General features: G+C 48.0%; 7 protein-coding genes across 7 annotated transcripts; 3 read left to right on the top strand and 4 right to left on the bottom strand.

Moving 5' to 3' along the window:
- On the top strand, window positions 1-2,473 carry DFJ58DRAFT_805599 (uncharacterized protein). Its single transcript, XM_041391117.1, is given in 7 exon segments — window positions 1-678; window positions 729-780; window positions 803-842; window positions 866-1,021; window positions 1,076-1,362; window positions 1,400-1,774; window positions 1,794-2,473. The coding sequence occupies 7 exon segments, from the start codon at window positions 203-205 to the stop codon at window positions 2,067-2,069; spliced, it is 1,662 nt and encodes a 553-aa protein (XP_041240098.1). The 5' UTR covers window positions 1-202; the 3' UTR covers window positions 2,070-2,473.
- Window positions 2,474-2,853: 380 nt separating this feature from the next.
- On the bottom strand, window positions 2,854-4,238 carry DFJ58DRAFT_805597 (uncharacterized protein). Its single transcript, XM_041391116.1, is given in 6 exon segments — window positions 2,854-3,007; window positions 3,059-3,241; window positions 3,261-3,423; window positions 3,482-3,909; window positions 4,139-4,157; window positions 4,219-4,238. The coding sequence occupies 3 exon segments, from the start codon at window positions 3,819-3,821 to the stop codon at window positions 3,076-3,078; spliced, it is 669 nt and encodes a 222-aa protein (XP_041240097.1). The 5' UTR covers window positions 3,822-3,909; window positions 4,139-4,157; window positions 4,219-4,238; the 3' UTR covers window positions 2,854-3,007; window positions 3,059-3,075.
- A 698-nt stretch (window positions 4,239-4,936) lies between these two features.
- DFJ58DRAFT_665627 (YqcI/YcgG family-domain-containing protein) lies at window positions 4,937-5,671 on the bottom strand (the record flags this gene model as incomplete). Its single annotated transcript, XM_041382513.1, has 1 exon — window positions 4,937-5,671. A coding segment is annotated over one exon (735 nt), but the record flags the coding sequence as incomplete, so codon positions are not given.
- A 2,696-nt stretch (window positions 5,672-8,367) lies between these two features.
- On the top strand, window positions 8,368-9,785 carry DFJ58DRAFT_805586 (NAD(P)-binding protein). Its single transcript, XM_041391115.1, is given in 5 exon segments — window positions 8,368-8,596; window positions 8,652-9,030; window positions 9,050-9,087; window positions 9,388-9,545; window positions 9,584-9,785. 5 exon segments carry the CDS (start codon window positions 8,572-8,574, stop codon window positions 9,626-9,628), a joined length of 645 nt encoding a protein of 214 aa, XP_041240095.1. The 5' UTR covers window positions 8,368-8,571; the 3' UTR covers window positions 9,629-9,785.
- A 1,232-nt stretch (window positions 9,786-11,017) lies between these two features.
- DFJ58DRAFT_854880 (catalase-like domain-containing protein) lies at window positions 11,018-13,631 on the bottom strand (the record flags this gene model as incomplete). The annotated part of the gene is made up of 17 exons (XM_041393879.1): window positions 11,018-11,185; window positions 11,246-11,436; window positions 11,489-11,536; window positions 11,568-11,612; window positions 11,671-11,731; window positions 11,780-11,815; window positions 11,865-12,025; window positions 12,082-12,263; window positions 12,313-12,381; window positions 12,429-12,472; window positions 12,535-12,569; window positions 12,619-12,628; window positions 12,690-12,742; window positions 12,793-12,844; window positions 12,894-12,924; window positions 12,983-13,222; window positions 13,447-13,631. The coding sequence occupies 17 exons, from the start codon at window positions 13,629-13,631 to the stop codon at window positions 11,018-11,020; spliced, it is 1,611 nt and encodes a 536-aa protein (XP_041240094.1).
- An 887-nt stretch (window positions 13,632-14,518) lies between these two features.
- Window positions 14,519-15,961, bottom strand: DFJ58DRAFT_854871 (uncharacterized protein; the record flags this gene model as incomplete). Its single annotated transcript, XM_041393878.1, has 5 exons — window positions 14,519-15,076; window positions 15,128-15,593; window positions 15,647-15,713; window positions 15,778-15,791; window positions 15,894-15,961. The coding sequence occupies 5 exons, from the start codon at window positions 15,959-15,961 to the stop codon at window positions 15,014-15,016; spliced, it is 678 nt and encodes a 225-aa protein (XP_041240093.1). The 3' UTR covers window positions 14,519-15,013.
- Window positions 15,962-19,063: 3,102 nt separating this feature from the next.
- On the top strand, window positions 19,064-21,453 carry DFJ58DRAFT_805555 (uncharacterized protein; the record flags this gene model as incomplete). Its single annotated transcript, XM_041391114.1, has 7 exons — window positions 19,064-19,068; window positions 19,156-19,548; window positions 19,673-19,706; window positions 19,750-19,942; window positions 20,020-20,998; window positions 21,044-21,203; window positions 21,260-21,453. 7 exons carry the CDS (start codon window positions 19,064-19,066, stop codon window positions 21,362-21,364), a joined length of 1,869 nt encoding a protein of 622 aa, XP_041240092.1. The 3' UTR covers window positions 21,365-21,453.
- Window positions 21,454-23,023: the final 1,570 nt, after the last annotated feature.

Below are 23,023 nucleotides of genomic sequence, written 5' to 3'. Positions count from 1 at the left end.
CTTGGAGTAGGATTGTTATTGATTGCCCCAAATGTTTGCATAGCATCAGAACCCTTTCCGCGGAATCTTCTCTGGACAGCACGTGCCAACGGAATGCAGACAACCGACCAGTACATAGTGCAATCATTGACCTTGTTCCCTCACACATACTCCCCTGCAATTTAGACTAAATCGTCCATCACCCCATTCTTGCCTCCTAACCATGATGCAGTTGCTGCAACGGCCATCAGATCCGATACCTGCTTTACGGGGCTGGCATCCAGGAGAACAAGCTGTTCAGGCAATCATCCACCTCCCCGAGCGCGTTGCAATTACAGCAATTGTGGATAGGTTGCCCGAGCAGCATCGCATTTTCCACACAAGCCGACTACATTTCCTGCCAGTCACTACTCTGGACCAGCAAGGGAGACCGTGGGCATCTATTCTTTGCTCAAATGATGGGATGCCAGGCTTTATCTCATCCCCTACGGATGCTTTGCTAACGATCAAAGCGCGTCTATGGCCTGGAGATCCAATTATTCAAAACTGCTCCCAGCTTCATGATGGAAAACCACTTTTTTCTGGGATCGGGCTTGAGGTTTCGACTAGGAGAAGGAACAAATTCGCTGGTCATATATCCAATGTTTTATTGAGAGATCTGGACGTCGATCTTACTGTCATAGTTACTCAAGCCCTGGGGTGAGCTGCCGCGGCTTCTTTGTGCTGTGGCTCTGTCTCACAAACTGTAGATTGTGTCCGAAATACATCAATATCAGGTCGATTATGTCATTCCACTGGGGCGTCGCCACGTCTCATCTATGAGCGGTTTAGCCTAGGGGATGGGGAGCGCCTGCCTGATGACTGTCATTGCATTCATACTATGCAGCTGATACAGCTTTCTTGTCCACGTCCTACGTGGCCGCCCAGGAAGATGAAAACATTTATCCTTCTCGAGTTGGCGTCAATCATAGAGGGGGTCGTCCTGGATTCGTCCGAGTGAGACCTTCCGATGGGAAGACTCTCGTGCTCCCAAATTATGCCGGTGAGAAGAACGATACACTGCAGGGCGAGTCTAGTATTTATATATAATACACAGGGAATCGCATGATGAACTCACTGGGCGACATACATATCACGCCAGTTGCTGGAATTGTTTTCCCCTCGTTTTCCACTGGATCAATCTTGTATCTTACTGGGAAAGCTGAGACCCTGTATGGCGCATCTGCGCGAGCAGTGATGCCAAATATGAATATCATCTCCAGCATCTACGTCACTGGATTTTCCTTTGTCGAAAACGCCATTCCGTTGAGGGAGACAGGGCCAGCGGAACGTAGCCCCTATAGCCCACCTGTCTGCTACTTAGCGGAAGAAAAGCCACCATCTGTATCATTCGCGGACATCACACTTAGCCTCATGAAAGACGCGAGTGCATGATGACACTCTCATCACCCTCACTTTCGAGTCATCACGACCTGTGGATATCCATCCAAGCCAAAACTGCGTGCTGGAGTTGACGGAGTTCCTGCGCAAACGCTCACACGAGCTGTTAGACTGGGAGGAAGATGAGAGTACAGTTAACGACGACTGTGTCCGTACTTGGACGGTCTCCACGCCTCCAACTCCAGATGCACCTTGCATCCTCTCTATCACAATGAGAGCGATCAAAGGCGGTCTTATCACTCCAATTTTATATCAGCTTGCTAGGAGTGTTGATCCGCAGCTGACTGGTGAACCCATTGATGTCGCAGACCTGAAGGTCTGCGCTCGACTGCGAGGTGTCGGAGGCGATCTTCCTGTCCCAGAGCCTTTAGCAGCATGCGACTGGTGGGCGACGGCTGCTGTGGATTGCTGGTGGAATTGGCCTCACGCCTTTCCTGAGCTTGACTCGTCATGTTACAAACCTCGCTGCTCGGGGATTCGGAGTCTGGGACGTGACGCTCGTCCTTTCAACGCGGGAGCCGGAAGTTATGCTCAGCTTGATTCAAGAAGCGTTTGTGAACATGTCATCCAGCAAAGTGGACGACCTCCAGTCACCCCCCGGCCTTACATTCTCCATTCATGTCTACTCCCCAAAGTTCCAGTTAGTCTGAGTCTTTTCCGCCGTTCGTCTCCCTAATCCCGCACGAAGGACGCCTTGACGACAGTGGAACTCTTTTTGGCAGTGTAGACGCAAAGTTTCGGGAGACGCATATATGCGGCCCGTTGCCTTTCGTTAGCAATGCTATGAAGTCACTCCAAGCTGCTGGAGTGGATCCAGAGCGCGTAAAGCGAGAGAGATTCACGTATTGATAAAGAGGCTGAGCAGATCAAGGCGTATAACGGGACGGTATTTACCTTTCAGTGGGGCTAAGAAATCTAGGGAGTCTTGTTTATGAATTGGCATTTTCAGAATGTCGACAGAATAGAATGAATATGGCCTAGACTGCGGTGCGGGGTACGGCACGAAGGAAGTGGCGGAATGCCGCCAAGATTCGTTGGGGGCATGGGAAATTTGGGATATCAAATACTGTATGAAATTGATTCATAGACCACTCGAGCCGGTGTTCCAGAGCTTGTGTAGAGCTTACTTCTGCCTATGGCATTCGAGTAACACTGATCAACTCGAATGAAATGATTTTCCCAGTGGTCAGACATTACTCGCCACGATCAACCGCAAGCACGTACGAAGACACAGGAAGTCGCCGCTCTGTGCAGGGTCTGCGACAGAAACCGTTCGACTGAATTAGACCGACCAACATGTACAACCCTATTCAAGTACGGGGTCCCAGTTTTCTATCGTGAGATGGATAATATTAGAATGCGGTGCAGCGCCGCCCATCGCGAGAGCGTGCGCCCATAATATTTAATAGTTGAAAATGAAATTACTTCTCATACGTGAAGCAGTAGTGGGAGGGGGCCTGCAACGTTCTCAAGATTTACAACATGTCAACTGAAGATTGCTTGGATAGTTCTACAAATCATGCTTAGATCGAAAGTTAATTTCTCCAGTTAATACAGATTCGAGCTCGATTCACAAGAAATTCCTGCACTGTTTCCGAGTCAGCGGGACGAATGATTGCGAACGAAACTTAAACCATACCTGCTCGAGTTGAGTGATTAGGGGGGTCTTGCACCAACACTCAAGGTACCCGGAGTGGTGGCCTTAACTGCCTCCAACTTATTCATTTCCTCCATCCAGTTCAGCATTCTTGGAGAAAGCAATTCGCCCTCCGGGATTGCTTTCAGATCTGCAAGCAGGGGGAACAAAAAGAAGTCCGCCCAGCTCAAGCTTGCTTCCGAACACATAGCCCTCGTCTGCCATTAGTTCTTCAATTTTACCAAGCAATCTCCTAAGATGCTCTACAGCTGGTTTAATTTGTTCGCGAATCGCAGAGTCTGTAGGTTGGCCTGCGTCGGTGGCAGCCACACGGGGTTTCACGACCCCTTTCTCAACAGCAGGGAAACCTGAAGCATGAGATCAATCTCATAGGCTCGATGTGTCTGACTAAAATTTCAAATTTACCATGTGCTCCGGCAAGACTCACAAACTCCCACATCTGTTCCTCGATGATGGCCTTCCCGTCACCCGGAGAAATATGCAAGCTGGGTTCTGGTGCAACCCTGTCAATGTAGCGCGCGATGGCCGCGCTCTCGCGCAACTTCAGGTTGACTGTCTTGCCATCAATTTGGTGGATGATCAGAGTGGGTAGAAACCCGAATGGATGGTTGTCATATGCTGTGTCCGAGTGTGGAACACATCTAACTTGAGTGAAGGGTATCTTCTTGTAAGTCAATCCGAGAGTGATAGATCGGGTGAAGGTGCTGAATGGCGTCCCAATGATAGTGTAGAGAGGTGCGGTCATGGTTGATGTTTAAGTGTTCGATGGCACTACTCAGCTGACTTTAATCATCCCGGTCAATAACGGCTACTTACTTGGTGTCCACTGGCAGAAGCTCGAATCGGAGTCTCGAACATGACAGGAAGTCCGATGATGGTGAGAACCTGGAGCTTAAGATACTATTCCCCACGTAGCGGACCGTAGCAGGGATTTTCCGTAAATCACGTGACCAACCATTACGTTCTCATGCCATTGCCAAAGAGTATGACTCACGAGTCACGGGACACAGCTAACGACTTGGAAGACAAATGTTGAATTCGTGTGTGTGCGAAGTAATGACGATTTGATGACAATTGCGGAGATCTTAATCTTTGTGGTTGAAACGCGGAGACGGGACTGGCCGACAACGAGGGACGTTAGTACACGTGTATCACATCTAATTATTCTAATGCCATCCCCTCACATCACCAAGACGGAGCTAGAGCCAGAACGTTTTTCTATAGTCTACAGAACTGTGTTGTGGTGGCCTCGGACTTATCCCCCTTTCTAAAGGCATCACACAGCGTCTTCAATTAAAACTAGCAGACACCCGTGACTTCGCCACTGAAAATAGTAAGCAAGTTAAAATGTTTGTCGAACCTTCGAGTGAGACCAACTGCGCCCTTAGTAAATAATAAGATGTTTGTTGAGTGTCAGTTAGTACATCATGATGTTAGTATCTGTTTCTGCATCTGTACACATTGATTGTCAGTAGTAATCGAAGCTGGTGAGGAGAGTGAGGCTAGTCAAACGTTCTCGGATACACGTGAGCGAGTGATCAAAATGGAATGTTTTTCGAGTGTGACCGAGCGATTTTATTGTACAAGTGTAGATGCGGCGGCCAAATACATGTCATCATCGTCACATATATAGGATAAGTCGGAAACGCAGACCAAATTGAGTAAGAAGTAGCACTGCAATGAAGAAAGAAGGCGCCTCGTATGTCACAGGTTACAACCCAAATCTACATTTAACCAATTTCAAATTCAACGAAGCAGCATTGTTTTTGCGACTCCATATTAGGAAGGTGTTGTAGTTCGCTGTGAAGATGGGTTAGTTGGAACTTGGAAGCAACTCAACCGGGGACCGTCAGCTTGCCTTTATGCGGCAATGACCTCAGAGTCACTGAGTTTGTCATATGGACACGGCGCCGGAACATTGTCATCCAATAAGAAGTACTGCTTGGACTCCCGCGATCCTTCCTCGCCGTAGTTCTTCAGCTCGGGGCTGACAGGGATGGGATCGTACTTGGAGAGGAGGGCACGAACTTTTGCAAGCGCACCCGCGCGCTTTGCATCAGTGCTGAAGAGAATGTCAAAAATCCACTTTGGCTGGAAGACCATGGTCAGGCCCGGCGCATAGCGCGTGCGCCTGACCTGGTGAGCAGGGGTTTGGATGACAGTGAAGAATTGTTCTCCTCCAAAGCAGAAGCACCATCTGTTCGTGTCAATGTCGCGGGGTATATTTGAAGGCCAGGGCTTTTCATCAAGCTTGGCAAGACCGTTGAGGAGTTCCCAGAACAGAGTATTGTATTCCTCTACTGTTCGTGAGTTGTTGTCGTTTTGTTTGGCAAGAAGAACGAGGGAGGTGTTGGGGCCAAGCTGGCGAGCTTGAGGGAGGTATGTGGAAAGTCCCTTGGCAAGAGTACGGATATGACGTGGGTCCGACAGGTCATCCGAGTCAATGAACAAATAGAGCTGGTCGTCTGATTTAAAGCCCTTTGTGGCATAGACGCAGGGGAAGATTAGTTCTTCATCGAGAAGAACTGCCTTATAGTCTTCATAGGCATTACGCTGCCACGTTCCTTGCGGAAATGCCGCAGTAACTTGCGCTCTGAAATGAATGAAATATTAGACTACGGCCTCAGAGGGGCGTGCGCGTCCGTACCTTGTCAAAGGATTACCTTGTTGGTCGCCTTGTTCACCGCCAAATGCAGCTCGAACGAAACCCTAATCGTTGATTGTCAGTTCATCTATAGACGGTGACCAAAGATGTCTGATACTGACAATGAGCGAGGATAGTGTATCACGAAGCGTCTTCGGTACATTTCGAGATTTGATCGAGGCAACATTGGCAAGAAGTGTAATCATAACGCCTCCAATGAGCGATGCAGCTAAAGCGTAGATGTCGAACATGATTGAAATTGGAGTGTTGAAAGTTGAAGTGCTGGAAGTTGGAGTGCTGAGGAATGTCTGGTAATGTTGGTAGAGATTTTATAGGTCTCAATACCTAACTCTGACGAGACTAAAAAAAATTGCGTAATCAAACGATACTGATTTTGTGTCCAACTGAAATGCATCATCACAAGCCAAGGTCAAATGATTGCGTTGTGAAACAGGCTGCGGGCGCGGCCAGGCCAGGCCTCGGGCGGCGTCGCACCAACCATTCATTCGGCGTGCTTCCCATACAACGAGACATACTGCAATTGGTGAACTGCTGGCGTCTGAGATTGTGGTATTTTGGTAACATACTTCGTTCCAGCAGTTCATACATGATTTCGCTATTTGGAGGTCGAGCCAAGACTCGGAGGAGCTGCTGACCACATGCGCCACGCCAGAAACAACCTAAAACGAAACAGACCACACCGTTCACGGCGTGCCATCGAGATCCCTCAAAACAAGCTAACACTGATCACAACTGCAAACCAGAAATACGCCTAGTAATTCCCTGAGAAAAGCAGCCCAGATTCAACGATTTGAACAGAATGCACGTTGGCTCACCGGATGCAATAAACAAACAAGAATTTCCGGCCCGCGCATGAGTCGATGCAAATAGAACAGATAGACGTTATGGGACGGTGCCTTGACCGAGGCCATAGTAATCAGGGAAACGTAGCTTCGTGGCGTATTGAAGTTATGGCGTAGCTAGTGGTGCCAGCGCAGGTTCATTCCGGACCTTTAGTGTTTTTGCCATCACCACCTCCTTCCTGGTTTGTAGAAGAACATCGCCAAATGGTAGCCTGGAATAATCCCTGCAATCTGCATGCACGGAAATATCAATAATGTCAATCGCAGCAAATTTTGAATCATCAGTTTGCCTCAGACTGTCGACGAAGATCGGAAATTCCGGGTCCCTACATTCGTGGCAGCGCCCGCTACCTCGAGTCCCGATTCACTATTGCATGTGTTGCAGTTCCAAAAGAGCTCCATATGGCAAAGCGCAAGCTTGATTTTCAGTGTAATTAGGATTTTGTATGGAGAAGGCTTGGGGTTGAGCTTGAGAACCGGGTGCCATGAGGCGTGTGGTAGACCATCAAATTACAAATCAACATCTAGGTACCGCCAAAAGTTAAACAAAATATTATTGTTCCGCAATCAAAAGTGGTTAGCATACAAGGCTTGATGCATGATATGGTTAGCCTATTTGACGGAATATTTTAGTCTCAAGCCTCGCACACACACGCTCAGGTTCAACGGAGACACTCAGGCCTGAATTCCTCCTCGAAGTTCCGCTACTGGGTGCGTTAGCAAATTACGGTGGCCATCGGACTTTCCTTTCTTTTGCTGTTGAAACCAGAAAGGTTGAGCTACTAATCTGCACTCGCGCCTAGTCACACGAAACTCGGATTCCAGAGCTCGACGTGTCAAACAGATAACACAGCAAGCTAAGCTCAAGAACACATTAACGCCATAGCATTTACTTTCATTCCGGAAGGAGGAGCCCCGTACTTGAAATCTGAAGATCTGACGTCCCAAATCCTCATATCCGGCACCTGCTGCGGCACGTCTCCTTTGCCTTCGCGCACTTTCTTGTACCATCTTACGCGACCCTTTTTTTATTTTTTATTTTTTTAAATCCGATTTTTTGTCTTTGAGAGTGTAACTCTATGTAAGACAGTACTATCTAGTCTTGGGGGCTTGCGCGACCCTTGGACTCTTGCACATGTCTTGTCATGCGGGGGTGCCAGCGGTGCACTCTCACCCTCCCGCATGCTCTTGACACATCCATTGTACCTTTCCGTGTGTCCATTGATACTGCACCCTCTGATATGTTTGAGACCAGTGTGACGTATACCACGCACAAGTCGAGTGGGGCCACCACATGCTCTCCTCTCTTGGACGTGATCAAAGTTGTTACGCGAGTTTATTCTCTCCCATCATGTCTCCTCTCGCACGTTGTGAGACACTCCCACCCCGCACTTTTTTCCAGTTACCTCCTAATTTTACGCAGTACTTTCGCACACCCTCTTTGCTTGTCCATCCCTCTGACTTCCTAGGCGCCATCGCATACTCACATACCCGTTCTATTTTCTTGTGCTTACCGTTGTTCAATTCAAAATGCATCTGGTTATTGATAGATAATGCTCATGACAAAGCATCCAATCTTGTTCTATTTCCAATTGTGCTTACCGTTCAATTCAATGCATCTGGTTATTGATAGATAAGACACATGACAAACCATCCAATCTTGTCATGCATGTATGACCAATGTGTGACTTTGTCAAAGGACACAAACTAGCTCCGCGCGAGATCGCACAACGACCTAAGCATAAGAGTCTTAGAAATCAGCATAACCACATCGAGCCTGGACAGCTTAACGGACCACATACGCCAAACATACGCCTGCTACCGTTACTCGTGCTATTTTTACCGATAAAAGTACCGACACACGCCATACATACGCCATTGTGCCGCATTGTGCTTACTGTATCAGATAGCGCACAAACTGCGCAGGCATCTCACCAACATCTCACGCCCCTTTCTTCCTCCTGTTCTTTGAGAGCCCTACTGGAGATATGGCAGAGCCAAAGGTTTGGTTCAGTGGGTGAAAGCGAATTCATTGGACTCGCCATAAATACTGATATCTCACATCTAGTTACTGGTGCATCGTCGGGGTTCGGGAGATCGATGACTGAGCTTTTGCTCAACAAGGGCGATAAAGTCATAGCGACTCTTCGCCATCTTGATGCTCTATCAGATTTATCAGCACAATTCCCATCCCAGCTCTTAGTCATTCAGCTCGACGTGACGAACAGCGCGGAAGTATCAGCTGCGTTTGCAAGAGCAAAAGAAGCATTTGGAAGGATTGATGTCGTGTTTAATAATGCAGGTCAATGTGTAGCAGGAGAGTTAGAGTCCGTGAGCGAAGAAGAGGCCCGTCAGATGTTCGAAGTAAATTTCTGGGGTGCTATGCATGTGAGCAAGGAGGCGGTGAAGTTCTTCCGAGAAGTGAACAAGCCAATTGGTGGGAGATTGTTTGCAGGTCTCGTCAAGGTTGGGATTGGTAGGCGGCCCTGCAACCGCCTTCTACAGTGCATCGTGAGTGTTCTAAATCATGTGGCATATGTATTTAAGTCATAGCATCGCGACAGAAAATTTGGCAGGTGTGATCAATTTTTGAGAGTGGAGATGCTTACCAAATTATCTAGCTCTGGAAGGCCTGAGCGAGTCCTTGGCAAATGAAACTTGATCCTGCGTGGAACATAAAGGTAATTCTAGGATGCTTGACGTTAAAAGACTCGCCAACCTTTCGTTTCCCCCAAGGTCCCATAATTGAGCCAGGTCCATTCCGTACCAGAATATTCAAGGAGAACCAACGCCTGTCTCCCCAGCACCTGCGTACGCCAATCCTGACTTGCCCGGTTCCAAGGTTCGGCAATTCATGGCGTCGGGCAATATCGATGGAGATGCAGACAAGGCAGTGGTGGCCATTGAAAAGTTGACCCACCTTGATGATGTTCCTATGCGCCTGCCACTGCACAGAAAAGTCGTTGGTTCAACGAGGGATAAATCAACAGCCTGACTGAGGACGTGAATAAATTTGAAAGTTGGTCTGAAGATCTTTACCATTAAAATCCATGTAATGTAGTCAGTAGTCTTGCTACTCGTTCGAATGCGTTTCGTACACATTTATGCAACAATTTCTCGATTTTCCCTGTGTAGAGACTGCTGCCTTTCACTTTCAAAGAATGATCACATTATGTAAGTCGTTCGTCTTCGAAACCAGACGTTTAGGATTCCAGATAAAAACACCGATGCGTCCAGAAAGCGGGATTTGCCTGGCCGGCCGGATGCAGACTCGGTGACAAAGTCAAGGTCTAGGCGTTACTCGGAAAGTGCCGGGAAATCTGTCAAGCTGATAGTATCACCCGCCGACCGCGTCAACATTTCAACAACCATCCCGCCTGCCTGCAGCTGGTGCATCAGAATCTTTACTCTATCTCCCTGATCCCTGCGAGTTCCTCAAAAACTAACCCGCCCGCCAACACCATCATGGTGCCGTTCAATGTCTGCAGCTCCCAGTCGGCACCCTCCAGGTGACTAGAACCGCGACGGCAAGCTGACAGGGACGACGTGAATCACGAGATTGGCGTAAAAATGGCTGACATGCATGGCGGGATGCGCGACGGACCGTGGCTGATGTAGACGGCAGGGTAGTCGCGATGGTGTAAGACAACAAACATTAGCACGGTCAGACCTTTGAAGGAGGCTGACCGCTAACATGTGAAAGGCGAATCAGAATTCGATTCTTGTTTTCATTCCGGGCGGAGTCCGTAGTAGGAAGGAGCGACTATCTTCCTTTGATAGGTCTAACTAGGGGAGACTACGCGGGTTCTGTACAACTGGGACGTCGGAATATGTTTTGATACTAATTTCACAACATCGCTTTGGAGTTACTCTTTTGCAGGGGAAGACGAAAATGCTCCGGGAGCCACAGTCCAGTGTGAATTCCCCGGCTAGCTCTGCGCCTGTGTTTTTGAATAATACTGGCCGACTCGGAGTCGAGCATCATACGCATGGAGCAGGTTGGAATTTGTTTCACCAGACCTTGATGGATCATCGACCATCGTGTCTATTGGTGTTCAAGACGATCGGCCTAGCGTGAATATGATAGGACTTTGGGACATTATAACATGGCACTCGCGTATACGGGATGTAGTGATCTGGTTGCAATTTAGTCCGATGGATCTCGGTAGGTTTGATTTGACGCCCCTCATGAAGTTCGAAAGTATCACGGTCAAACACTAGTTCATCATTCCACACCGAAGCTCCTGCGCGACATATATCCGACAGATTGATTCCATTGATCCGAAGATAGTGACCATTGTATAAATTTGTAAAAGTAACCATGCTCTCAATGCAGTCGTGCCCGCGAGTCCGTCAAAACTTGACTTTGTATGTATGAAGGAGAGTTAAATAGGTCTTTAAAGATGGTAAGTCCATTATTCTGTGGTTCTGTATCTAAAGCGTGACATTCACTCCCTTCGCAATGGCTTCACCTAGGGTCGCATTCACATGATAAAAGATTTTGCACTGCTCGGTGCGGATGGTCGAGTCGTTGGCCTGACCAAGATGCCAGATGACATTGTAAATCAAGTGGTTTTGATCACGTTCAGATAGACCATTCCACTATCATGGTTCGATCAGCGATTCAAAGGCAAACTGTGCATAGTGCTATTCGCTACGCACGAAAATCCTGGGAAGATCGAAATCTGCCTCGGTGGGTGTGCTGAGGTACTTGACGGCACCGCCAGTCCAAATGGTGTGATTGTCGTCATTATAGGGCCGAGGAGCAAGCGAAAGAAAATCTTGCTGCGACCAAAAGTTTGGGCGCTTTCCCTGGTTGTTGAAGTTCATGGCACCATCACGCAAGAAGTTCGCTGGATAAAGTCGATTTAGCATCACACAGTGCGATGGAGCAAAGTTACGAACCGACGGGATTGAGAGGGGCAGTTGATCTGTCATTCACAGCTTTAGGCACTGCCAGACTGGGTCACACGATGCTACTTACTGGGAGTTGTTTTGCTGTTAATTCCAGTGCGGTATCGCTGGGCATCTGGACGAATGAAGTTAAGTAGAAAGTCTCAAAATTATGTCAGAAAGCAAGAACTTACCACCATAAGCGAACAATCGCGCTTGCAGTGTGGGATCCTCGCTAGGCTCGAGACCATAAGGCTAGGTGAAAATCAGCCTTGTTAGTTCCCGGACATTTGGAAAACAAACCATGTTGGCGGGGGTCAAAACCAATTTGCTCGACTTCTGCGAAATGATTAGTCCTAATGAAAAAGGTTAGTTGTGGTGCATGAACACCGAAAGCCACAAATCCGTACGGGTTCTGAACAAGGGTAATCCGGCCAATTTCTTGCAGAGGTACATCTTCTACGAGCCACTCTAGAGATATAAATGTGAGCGTCAAGAATATAATTTGAGGACAGTAAAACGTGCCTTTGGTCAGGTCGAAAATGTTGTCTGAGAGAAAGTGTTAGTGTCAGCCTGAATAAACCAAACAAGACCAGGCATCAGACATTTATAATTCTCGGCTTGTTGAGGTGTCATAGTTTGCCAGTAGATTGTCCAGCTGGGGTAATTTCCAGCTGCAATGGCGTCATAAAGATCCTGGACGCCAAAGTCGGGGTTCACGCCAGCTTGCACGATGGCCTCGCTATTAGTATTGTTCCTGATGCCTTGATCCGATATTGCGGAAATTCTGGATCGCGTCAACGGTCAAGAAACCATGCACATCAGCAACCACCTACTTGATATAAACCCACGTGTCATTTCCCTTCACGGCGCGGAATGTGTTGCCACTGTAGCCATTCATATGCCTAGGAATTGGTGAGTAAAGGGGAGGCATACTTCATAAGATGCATACCTGAAACCATAAGGGGTCCCGAGGTCAGTCATGGTACGCATGACCTGTTACATGTTGATGTCAGAAAATATAACTACTTGATTGGTAAAGTTTTGTAGGAAGGTACCTGGTAAATTGATTCATTGTTCGAGGAAAGGTAATCTAAAAAAATGTAAAGCCTGCACATCGGAGTGGCTGATTTGTCGCTCACCCCAAAAATTCTGATGGGGTGTACAGTGCGAGTGTGAGTGAAGTGCTAATGATATCATAAGGAAAACGTACATTGTGATCCAAAAGGTTTGTCTGAGGATTACGTTTCTGAGAATGAATGAAGTCTGCATACATATTCAATATGGCAAGCCATGGAGGGATCCGTCACACTAACGAGGGAATTTTGCTGGATCACGAAGCCAGAAAACAGGGTGGTTTAAGAAGGGCTTTGTGGCATATTAGCTTCAGGAAGCACTCATACATGATGACGCTTACCCAGTCCAAGATTCCGTCTTCTGTGCGCAATCTAAGTTCAAAAACAACACAATGAGCACGTAGCGGCAATACTAAAATAGGTCATGCACTTAAAGGCAAGCCCTCGCAGGTCTCGAACAGTATCTGCATTGCCCAAATTACCGGCAATTGTAGAGAATCGGGCAGTAACTGGGGTACGCTTGCCAACCTCCGAGAAGACTGTCGCCATCGAGTAGTTTGCAGCTACAGGTGTGGTTACTTCAAACCAACCATGGGCACCACCGCCTTTTGCATGGACGGTGCGCTCAGGCTTTGCAAAGAGCTCATTAGCAGTGGCATCGCGGAGAATCCTGCGCGTCTTACCACTCTCTCACGGACAAAATGAGCCAGTGATTCGATCTGATATATATATTAGGAAAGATCGACGCTATTCCAAGGAGATTCCTTGCCAGGTTGGTGGACGAAATCAGAATAGGGCCAGTCGTTCCCAGTCTGTCAGACATGTACGGGTTGGGATATCTGCACATAACATGCTTGTTATTTGTGAAGTACGGTTGGAGAGTAGCTAACTTACGCCTCTCCCCCAGACAGGGTGTAGTCGAGTTGAGTAGAAAGATCATTGATAATCGAATCTTGCTCATTCGGACCTTGATAGATGTCGAAGTAAGGCTGACTTGCGTCACGCTTGGCTTGCTCAGCGTGCGCAACGACGGTCGCAGCTCCTGAGAATAAAAGTGCAGCAAAGCCAGAGAAGTACATCCTAGAAGAGCTGGGTCACGAGAATTATAGCTCTTCACATTACTTATACGCAAAACTCTCCACCTTGACTAGGACACCGGTGACATGCAGGCTCAGCACATCAGCTTAAGCGACAAGAAAAGTTGTACATTAGAGCGACAGCCCTGAGATGGTGAGAAACTGTCGCTGACATGAGTTAAAAAATTGAACTTAGGCAATCAAGAAACGGCCTTTGTTTTCTCCGCACAGCTGTGACCACTGACGAAGACACATGGGTCTGAATCGGCGCCGCCTCCGTGGTGACCATTCATCATGTTTAAGATGCCGACAACTTTTGACGGTGAGAGTGTTACTTCAAGGGAAAGTCACAGACTTTAAGCGCTGTATAGCAGCCGCCCCCTTGGGAATGAGGCTCATAAAACTGCAATGTTTCATACACTGAGTCCGAGGATTGTTTGCATTGCTGTCCTGTCGTGGGACACGGGGGTCCCGGGGAGGATGACTAAGCGAGCGTCCCGAGACACGGCAGCAGTGTGATGACCCCGGATACAGTGTGCGGGGCAATATGCTACCTGCGAAGCATATGCCGGGAAATTAATGCCTCGGGTGAGCAGAAAATTTTAACTTCGGCTGCCATAAAATGCTGTATGTCCCATGAGGACGAAAAAATCGAGCCTAACTCTGGCACACGCTGCCCGCCTGAGCTCCTGCCAAAAACGCGTATCCCAGAGCGAGCTGAAGTGGGGATTCTTGCCTGGGACACGTTGGTTTCGCCGTGGACCCAGCACCGGATGTGAGAAGTGCGAAATGTCGTGATTTTGTAGTCCGTCATCTACTCATTACCTCTGCAGTAGCTCAGAAACTCGAATTTTGCAGCTGAAAAAAATATCCCTTGTATGGCCATGGCACAGTATACCACGCATTCCAACAACGTATCCAGAATTTTACGCCACAAAAACGGTGCAGAAAACTATCTATGCTTCGAACGCGCCCCCTCGCCCGTTTCGTCTTCAACAGTCACGTGAACCGGGCCGGCCCCGTTACCTCTACAGAACGATGTACATAAAGGTTCCTTTCGAATCGCATACCGCACACCCACTGGATGCACTTACAGTCTAGATTCGAATCAGCGCCGGTGTGCACAACGGCGGGATTGTGCATATTTTGTGTCCACCGACCGCCAGTGTTTCCGAGAATCATGACTCGGAAGTTCATAGTACATAGAAGACAATATAGACAAACACCATTGCAATCAAAAACTCGATGAACGTTGAAATAAAGCTATGGGCTGACACGGGTTCGATTCCAGTCCCGGTCACACAAGTCGAACTTTCACCTGAGCGAGCTCTCAGATCGCCCTCCGATTGATCGCTCATCCGGTTCTGTCCTATATTCCTTGAGTGTCAGTTGCACTTAGTGAGCTGCATGCGACATACCATTCCTGTAGCATCTTCCCGCTGAGAGGACTGTTTAATCGGCTAAATGACACCCTCTCTCTGGTGAAAGACTCGACTTACCGAACCTGGCCCGGATGACCTGTCCGTGATTCTGCTTGCAATATCTGCTCCAAGTTGTGATCTGGTAGTGGAATCTTCGTTGAGATTGAAGATGTCTCTCAATATCTGTTCCAGTTCCTCATCATCAACATCAGCATGGGTCAGGCCACGACGCTCATTTGCCACTGCACTCGTCATTGCACGTTCGCGAGCCTGATGTATAGCGAGGACAGTGAGTAGCCCGACCTTCTCACCCTCCTCAATCGACATCTGACCCTCCCGCGTGCAAAGGTGCTTGTACTCAGGCAAAAGCAGCGATCTATCGATGTCGTACTTGTTATAAATGGCAATCTTTTCCACGGGGTCCATCTTGAGATTCTGGAGCTGTTCGATAGCCAGCTTCCTCATCTCAAGAAATTGCCACCTCGTGGAGAGCTCGAGTATGGCGAGCCAGTTGTCTGACGATCTCCTGTCCAGTCTGTACTTCCTGTAACCCGAAGTCAAGGATGATATCGGTGGGTGACCTAACTGAGAACTTACGGACTGTACCAGACCCAGAGGAGTGTCGCGAAATCATTACTAGTTGCGTCCATCGACCCGAACCGCGCTGTCATCAGATGTTCCATCCTGGGGAGCTTGTGCAAGTTCCTGGATGAAAACCTGAGACTCACGCTCGAAGAAGAACCTGTGAACGCGAAAGAATGTATTTTCAACCTGCGCACAAGTGGCGGTTAGCGCACGCCTGATACATCCAGGACATCACAGCGTACGAGAAAGGTAATGTTACCGTCTCGGAAATAAAAATTCTGGATGTTGCTGAACGTGCGAAACGCCGTTCTGAGAGTCGGCCTCCATGACAGTATGGGCTCAGACGATTGGTGGTAAGCAGTGGTAAGGGGTTGGAATCTGGAAAGGCTGTCAGATATGACCTCAGTTATATGTACGAGTCCGGTGCTTCAGGACCAAAATACTCCCTCTGATTGCTCAAGAATAACACGTTCAATCGCAGGCACAGTGGCGCAATCCTAGTATTTAGAAGCGTCAGTCGATCAGGTGAGGTAGGAACTGTGGGAAGCCACCGGGGATCGAAGTCTCCATTGAGCATGACTCAACGACGATACAGCCCCCTTCCATATTCAGTGCGCATAACGCCTACAAAGAGAACCTTTTTTATCAAAAGATAACGCACATCAGACACAGGATGAACACGTGATCCTAGGATCTCACAGGACGCACTGCAGTTGTAGGTCCAGCTTCCCGGAGTATCATTCAGTGGTTCTGTGGGTGACGTGTACCGAACTAGAGCAACTGCCTTGAAAGGATGTGTTGATCGCTCGCGTCCAATTGCCAGATGGATTCGAGTCAGCAATATCGCGTTCTAAGACGAATACGGGTGATGTGCTTACCTGGCGCACCATTGTATAAGACTTCCTGATCCCATCATGACGCGTGTTGCTACGTGAAATGGTGCACCTTACCATCGAATATATAACAGTCCAGTGACAGCGACACACCTCCACACGTACGATGCTGATGAAAGATACAGCATGGCTACTCTGAAGACATGGCCAAAACGGTCAGAATCCCGTGAGGGTCGTAAAGTAAATCTATCTGAATATCATGTAGAAAAAAACCCATTGTAGAGCGGTTCCTTCTGTCTATACATATAATATAGCGACACTTAGATAACGTACATACCTTCGCGAATCTCGACGAGATCCACCACGTGCTGACATACTGACTCCTTCCCGTTTTCTCTGCATATCGCGTTGGACGTGGTTGTGTGGAGAAAGTCAACGAGAATATGTGGCAAGGGGTCCCTGAACACTGATCAGTGATCATAGATCCATCTTTTGCTCTGGTATCAGAGACTTACAAGTAACACCCTGAGCCCGAAGTGTGCCGAGTAACGCACGCCTTATGATCGCGCCCGGGCCGGTCCCATCATTTACACCTGCTTCGCCTGGTTTACATTCACATGACCATTCGACTCAGCCGTGCCGAATCCCGATGCTCGAAAAGCACACATGCCGAGTCGCAAATGCATGCGCAGTCAAAATAACAATAAACACTTGGACTACTGATGACATTGCTATTGTCATTGTGGGAATGATGATCCGTTGGGGCATATCAGGTGTTCCGAGGAATGGCCGGCATTGAAGTCAAGTGCCGGTTTTACAGGGTACCGATGCGCCTGTCTAGACCGTCAGTGCAAAAATTAGTTTCCCTAGTGCAACCATGCCTGCTAGTAAAAAAATGCTCGACACCCAGTGCCCACATACACACCTGGCCACCGTGGTACGCTTCCGTCCCGAATGTTGAGCGAGAATTGACGCGGCTACTACATGCGTCAGAAAGCGGCCCGGCGCTCTCCTCAGCTTACATCGTAGATCAGCACGAAACTGGTGAGACTCAGCAATCAGAGGGTATGGGTTCATGTCAACCTCACAAAGGATCAGCAGGCGAACTTACCCAATATTAATCAGATAATCATTGCACATCACCTTCATTCCAGACTTTTCATCGTCCTCGCTAGTGAACCATCTTTATCAACTGCTACGACAAATGACACTCCTGCCACTACACCCATTCAATCCATTTCACCCAGCTGGAATGTTGTTCGAAGAATCCTGCCTGAATGCGTCTTTTGATCGATATAAGAGTTTGTGTTGTGACCTTTTGCTTCAATGGATTCGGAGATATACTACATCTTGATTGACAACAGGCATTCAGCTTATTGGGTATCTTGGGTGGTTTCAGATTGTATGCCATACGGTTGAGAGCACCAGAAACTTGGTAACAAGTCTAACATTGACAAGGCGTTCGGCATGAGGCTATGTGAAAATTTTTATTGACGCCGCCTGCGACGCGGCGCCGTCAGAAATCCTTCCATTCACTATATGAATATTAATGTCCATCTGCCCTGGAGTGCTACATTCACTTCTCACTATGCGATTTACAGTGCTTGTCCTCTGCGTTCGTACTACTCGGGAATGTAGTTTGCACCTTGTGTTTATCATGTATTGCCTCTAATCATTGATTCAATATTGGTTTTCAGACGCAGCGCGAAATATTGTCTCACTGTGTTAAGCCTCGACCCCACCTTGTCAAGTCCGATGCAGCCTTTATACTCTGTACTACCATGTCAACCATCACTCATACCACGACAAGTTCTCCCCAACATGGCATCTTCGCAGCCTCCGTACTAATGTCAACCTCCACACTTACCTATGCCGCGTCAAACCTTATCCATGCCGCGTCAAAACCCACCCTGCACGTCAGGACTTCAACCGTCAGTGCAACTATAACTCGGCCGCCACGGTCACTTTAAGTGAGCAATCCTTCCATGACTCTTTGCTTACCTCTCTGACACTATAGCTAAAACATAGATACTCCGCACATTGCAATGACTTCTCTCACACATAGAACTGGTATCACTGCGCACCTCGCCTCGAATACTCCATCCCTCCCTTGACTTATGAGACACTCACGGGAGCTATTTTATCTCGGCACAGGCGAAATATCTATGCAACCGAAGTGTCAGTCCTTCTACAGTCTAAGCAAATCAACGCCGCGGTCCAAAACCCTGCAACTACACAGAGTATAGAATACGAGCAGGTGGCAACATTGAAGACAGGCAGTAATTCCAAGAACACAGCACCATCACAACGTTCTCGCGCAAAAAAAAAACAGCGGATCTTATTATCAGTGTTGGAAACTGAAAGCTTCCATCTCCGCTTTTCTCAATGTGCCCATTTCTTGTTTCTGCACTAGTTTCAACACTGCAGTAGTATCACTCCGGCATCCTGTGCCAATAATAATTAATGTTTGATCCCGCTCTACCCATTTTGCATAACTCTGACCTTGCATGCAATGCGCCATCTCAATCATAGTTCTCCCGCTCTCTGCTTGTACAGACAAGCCAACTTGTCACATGACACCTAAGCGGCCGGGCCGATGAGGTGGAGTGGGGTTGGAATTAATGATGACGTCTTCTCATTTTCAAACCGTCTGTATTGCATTTCCATCCTCTTATATCTCATAATGAGTTCTCTCAATGGCTGGCACAAAGGTGAACGTGCCATTCAGGAGAAACTCGGATTTCAGGGAGCTGTATCCCAGTCTTGGACTCAGATCGAAGGAGAAATGCCTGAGCAGCACCGGATTTTCTACTCCACACGTCTCCCATTTATTCCTGTCACCACTCTTGATTCTATGGGTCGTCCTTGGTCTTCAATACTTGCAGGTCCACATGGAGAGATTGGGTGGGTTTCCAGCGAGACGTACGACCAATTGTCTATGCGGGTGGAGGTCTGGGACGGCGATCCGCTCAAGGCGAATGCGGACTATCACGCTGGTACTACGGATGGATCTCAGAGGGAGATGCTCATTGCTGGTATTGGTGTAGAGTTCTCAACTAGGCGCAGGAACAAGTTTGCAGGGTCGGTTAAGGCTATTGAAAAGCAAGGGGAATATTAGATATCTGCGCGACTGTCAACGAAGCCATTGGGTACGTCTACATTCTTTTGAACTTGCTTTATCTAGTGATAAGCTGGCTGTCCGCAGAAATTGCCCGAAATACATCACGATCCGCAATCTTGTTCCATTTTCACACACGAAAACCTCGAGTCATTCATCAAGAGATCAACATCCCCCCGACTGACCGTCTTCCTTCAGATCTCATCACATTCATCCTTTCATCCGACACCGTATTCCTAGGTTCATCATATTCGGCCTCTGAGGAAGATGCACCGAGGTTTCCATCTCACCTCGGCATGAATCATCGGGGCGGGAGGCCTGGGTTTGTTCGTGTACGCAACGATGGGCCGTACTCTCGTCTTGCCTGATTATTCAGGTAAACACTGTTGTATCCGCATACTTAAATTGATTACGAATCCCCTATCAATACTTAGGCAATCGATTGATGACATCTCTCGGAAATATAGAAGCCACAGCTCTTGCTTCTTTGACATTCCCATCGTTCACCGACGGATCGCTCTTATATGTTACCGGAATTGCCCATAACCTTTTTGGCGCTCCCGCTCAAGCAATTATGCCTTCGCACAATGCTCTCAGCACGATTGAAATAACAGGTTATATCTTTATCGAGGACGCATTGCCTGTCCGTCAACGTGAAGGGGCAGAGCCGCAGAGGAGTCCGTACGCACCCCCTGTGAAGCTTCTCAAAGAAGAACAAGCTTCTTCAACGTACTTCAGCAGCGAAGACGCGATACATGCGACGCTTTCCCGCATCCAGCTTCATTCCTCCGATATCGCCACATTCGCATTTGAATCTCCTCACAAGCTTAATATTATCCCAGGCCAAGCCGCCATCCTTGATTTCACCTCTTTCCTCGGTGCATCGCCATACAGGCACATGGCAGCCGAAAACCCAAATTCGGTGAACGACGATCGTATAAGGACGTGGACTATTTCGTGGTGCAGCTCGTGGAAATCGGTTGCGGATGGGGTAGGCACGACATTTTCCTTGACAATGCGCCTGAAGCCTGGTGGTGCCATTACTGGGGCACTATTTGACATTGCCAACAAACTCTCAGCGGTCCGCCCAGAGTTGCTTGAGGACTCACGTCCGCTTGGACTGGGCGTTACGCTGGTCGGAATAGGAGGGGACTTCGTCCTCGAGCCCACAGACCCTCACGAGGGCCCTGAAATCGCGATTACACGCGAGGAAGAACAGATTTCTGTCCGAAAAAATGCTCCAAGGAAGCTCCTTTGGATAGCGGGCGGGATTGGAATAACACCTTTCCTCGCTATGCTCTGTGACATTCCCTCACACTTCGCCGAGTACGAAATCACCCTTTTGTTGTCTACTCGCGAGCCAGATGTGATGCTCTCTCTTCTTTCCAATGCAATCGAAGCCGCTGCCACGAAGTCAAACTAGTCGTTCATGTCTTCTCGCACACTGAACAATTCAAGAGCTCCTTACCTACTTCCGTATCGCTTCATCGACATTCTGGACGGATCACTTCCTCGTTTGCCTCCGACTTCAAAGCTGAATGTGTGTATGGTTTGCGGCCCAGAAATATTCGAGCGAGAGGGTTATCCAGGGCGTGGCTGGGAAGGTGAGAAAGGAGGGGTTTGCATACTGAAGTATGCCAAGGTTAGGCGTGTTGTCTCTTGACTTTCTTTCAGAATACTATGGGGAAGTTCTCCGAGGTCTTAGTAACCGCACGGCTGTATACATGTTTAGTCAGCACAACCACATTACTTGCTCCTCGGTCACACGTCAGAGGCTAATCCAGGTTTGGGTATACGATCGTGTTCAAGTGATAGCGCCTGTGCTACATCTGACCGCTGGCTAGGTGGGCAAAGATAGTAAAAACAAGGTGGCTGAAAGTACGTAAGGGACTTGGTGATGAATCTGATGATACTAGATAGTCCCACCTGTCCGTGTGTCCCAAGAGTTCGCGCATCGACTCTAACACACGCAATATTGCACGGAATCCTTATGTATGTTGCATTTAGGTTCACCCCCAGCATGATGCACAGTCCCATGTTTTTTGTTTGAAGCAAATCGAAGTAGATCTCGTCCCATGGACAACTTAGAGCCAGTTCGGCAACGAGATGTTGGACCAACATTTGGCTGAACTCCTGTGAGACGTTCTCGACTTGGAATTCGCCGAAGGTCGGAACTTGAATGGTATGGTCGCATTTGGACTAACCCTAGACTAGGGCACATGCGCTGTTATCTAGTAGGCAGGATATGATATAGCAACAGCCCTCCGGGCATTCCAGGACCCTTTCCATTTATCATTCTCGATACATTGTCTCGTGCGGTCCATCATTTGCATCTGCATAATGATATATCAGACTGACTAGTATTGCTATTGACTGTGCATCCATTTCTTGCCGTTATCCCATTGCTTTTGGGTCTCTCAAGCTGACAATGCACTGCACTATGATCCCTATGTCTTCACATGTAGTGATTGTCTCCCCCAACGTCTGTGTTGGCTTCAACTTGGCGCGAATTCCCAGCACAGCACTTCATCATCCAGTGCTTCTGACTAAAAAAAAAAACCAAATGAGTGATCATGCGGTGATGTAGTCCACCACGAACAGACATGAGAGAAATCACCTAGCAGCCTTCAAAAGTTTACAAACGAGTAGATTCAGTATGGAAACCGGATTTACAGATGTGTACGCGCAACAGATCTCATACATAATCCTTGCGATATGAAGTTCCAGGACCCTATAAGGGTACTGGTCTGGGTGCACAATTGTGGAACACCGATCATACCGGACCCTTTATCTTTTGTTTGTTGTTCTTTGTGTGTTTTGTGGCTTTACTCGTCCCGGTCACAGACTTCACAACCTTTCATGGCTACCAGTTCATCTTCAACTTATATTCTGCTGTCGCTTCCTTAGTTCCTCCTGCAGTCCTTGTTGTGTCGGACCAAGAACTTCCAGATGATGGAAGTTCTGTTGTGTCAACGTGCATTTTTATGCAAGTATTTTGGGTACTTTGGGATCCATTCGGTACACTGTCTTTTTTCCCTCCCCTTTTCTTTCTCGCTTGGTTGCCCTCGATGCTTGTCATGGCTACCAGTACTTTCCTCTTCTTTCTCATTCTTTTTATGATGCCTTGGCTCATCCTGTCGCTGCGGTGGTCTCCGATCAAGAATTTTTGAACAACAGATTCTTGGTCATCTCAACATGCATTTTATGCAGGTATTTCAGGGTCACTCAAGTTGGTTTGCGAATCAGTTTCTGTCAGGCAATTAATTGCCAGTTACGTTGTCCTGCATGATTTGGGAATCATGCATGGACATGACTACTAGGTATCCCCCTAAAAGACAAAAGTCTGTTAGCTTAGTCCTCAGACTAGTCAACCCATACCTTGGTATCAAACCTTGGTCCAATAGTTTCAGTTTTCCCTCAGCAATTCATGAATCCACC

This window comes from Suillus subalutaceus (genome assembly GCF_016647625.1).
Source record: "Suillus subalutaceus strain FC151 chromosome Unknown DFJ58scaffold_113, whole genome shotgun sequence".
NCBI classification, from domain to species: Eukaryota; Fungi; Basidiomycota; class Agaricomycetes; order Boletales; family Suillaceae; genus Suillus; species Suillus subalutaceus.
This window is presented reverse-complemented; position numbering and strand designations above follow the sequence as displayed.

Excerpts from the sequence above, each read along its gene's own strand:
- DFJ58DRAFT_805599 (XM_041391117.1), top strand. The coding sequence starts at position 203 with ATGATGCAGTTGCTGCAACGGCCATCAGATCCGATACCTGCTTTACGG. Across the intron at positions 679-728 it reads ATAGTTACTCAAGCCCTGGG|ATTGTGTCCGAAATACATCA; the intron begins GTGAGCTGCCGC and ends CACAAACTGTAG. Across the intron at positions 1,363-1,399 it reads CGGAAGAAAAGCCACCATCT|ACGCGAGTGCATGATGACAC; the intron begins GTATCATTCGCG and ends GCCTCATGAAAG.
- DFJ58DRAFT_805597 (XM_041391116.1), bottom strand. The coding sequence starts at position 3,821 with ATGACCGCACCTCTCTACACTATCATTGGGACGCCATTCAGCACCTTC. Across the intron at positions 3,424-3,481 it reads GAGTCTTGCCGGAGCACATG|GTTTCCCTGCTGTTGAGAAA; the intron begins GTAAATTTGAAA and ends CTCATGCTTCAG.
- DFJ58DRAFT_805586 (XM_041391115.1), top strand. The coding sequence starts at position 8,572 with ATGGCAGAGCCAAAGGTTTGGTTCA. Across the intron at positions 8,597-8,651 it reads AGAGCCAAAGGTTTGGTTCA|TTACTGGTGCATCGTCGGGG; the intron begins GTGGGTGAAAGC and ends TCTCACATCTAG. Across the intron at positions 9,546-9,583 it reads TGCCACTGCACAGAAAAGTC|GACGTGAATAAATTTGAAAG; the intron begins GTTGGTTCAACG and ends AGCCTGACTGAG.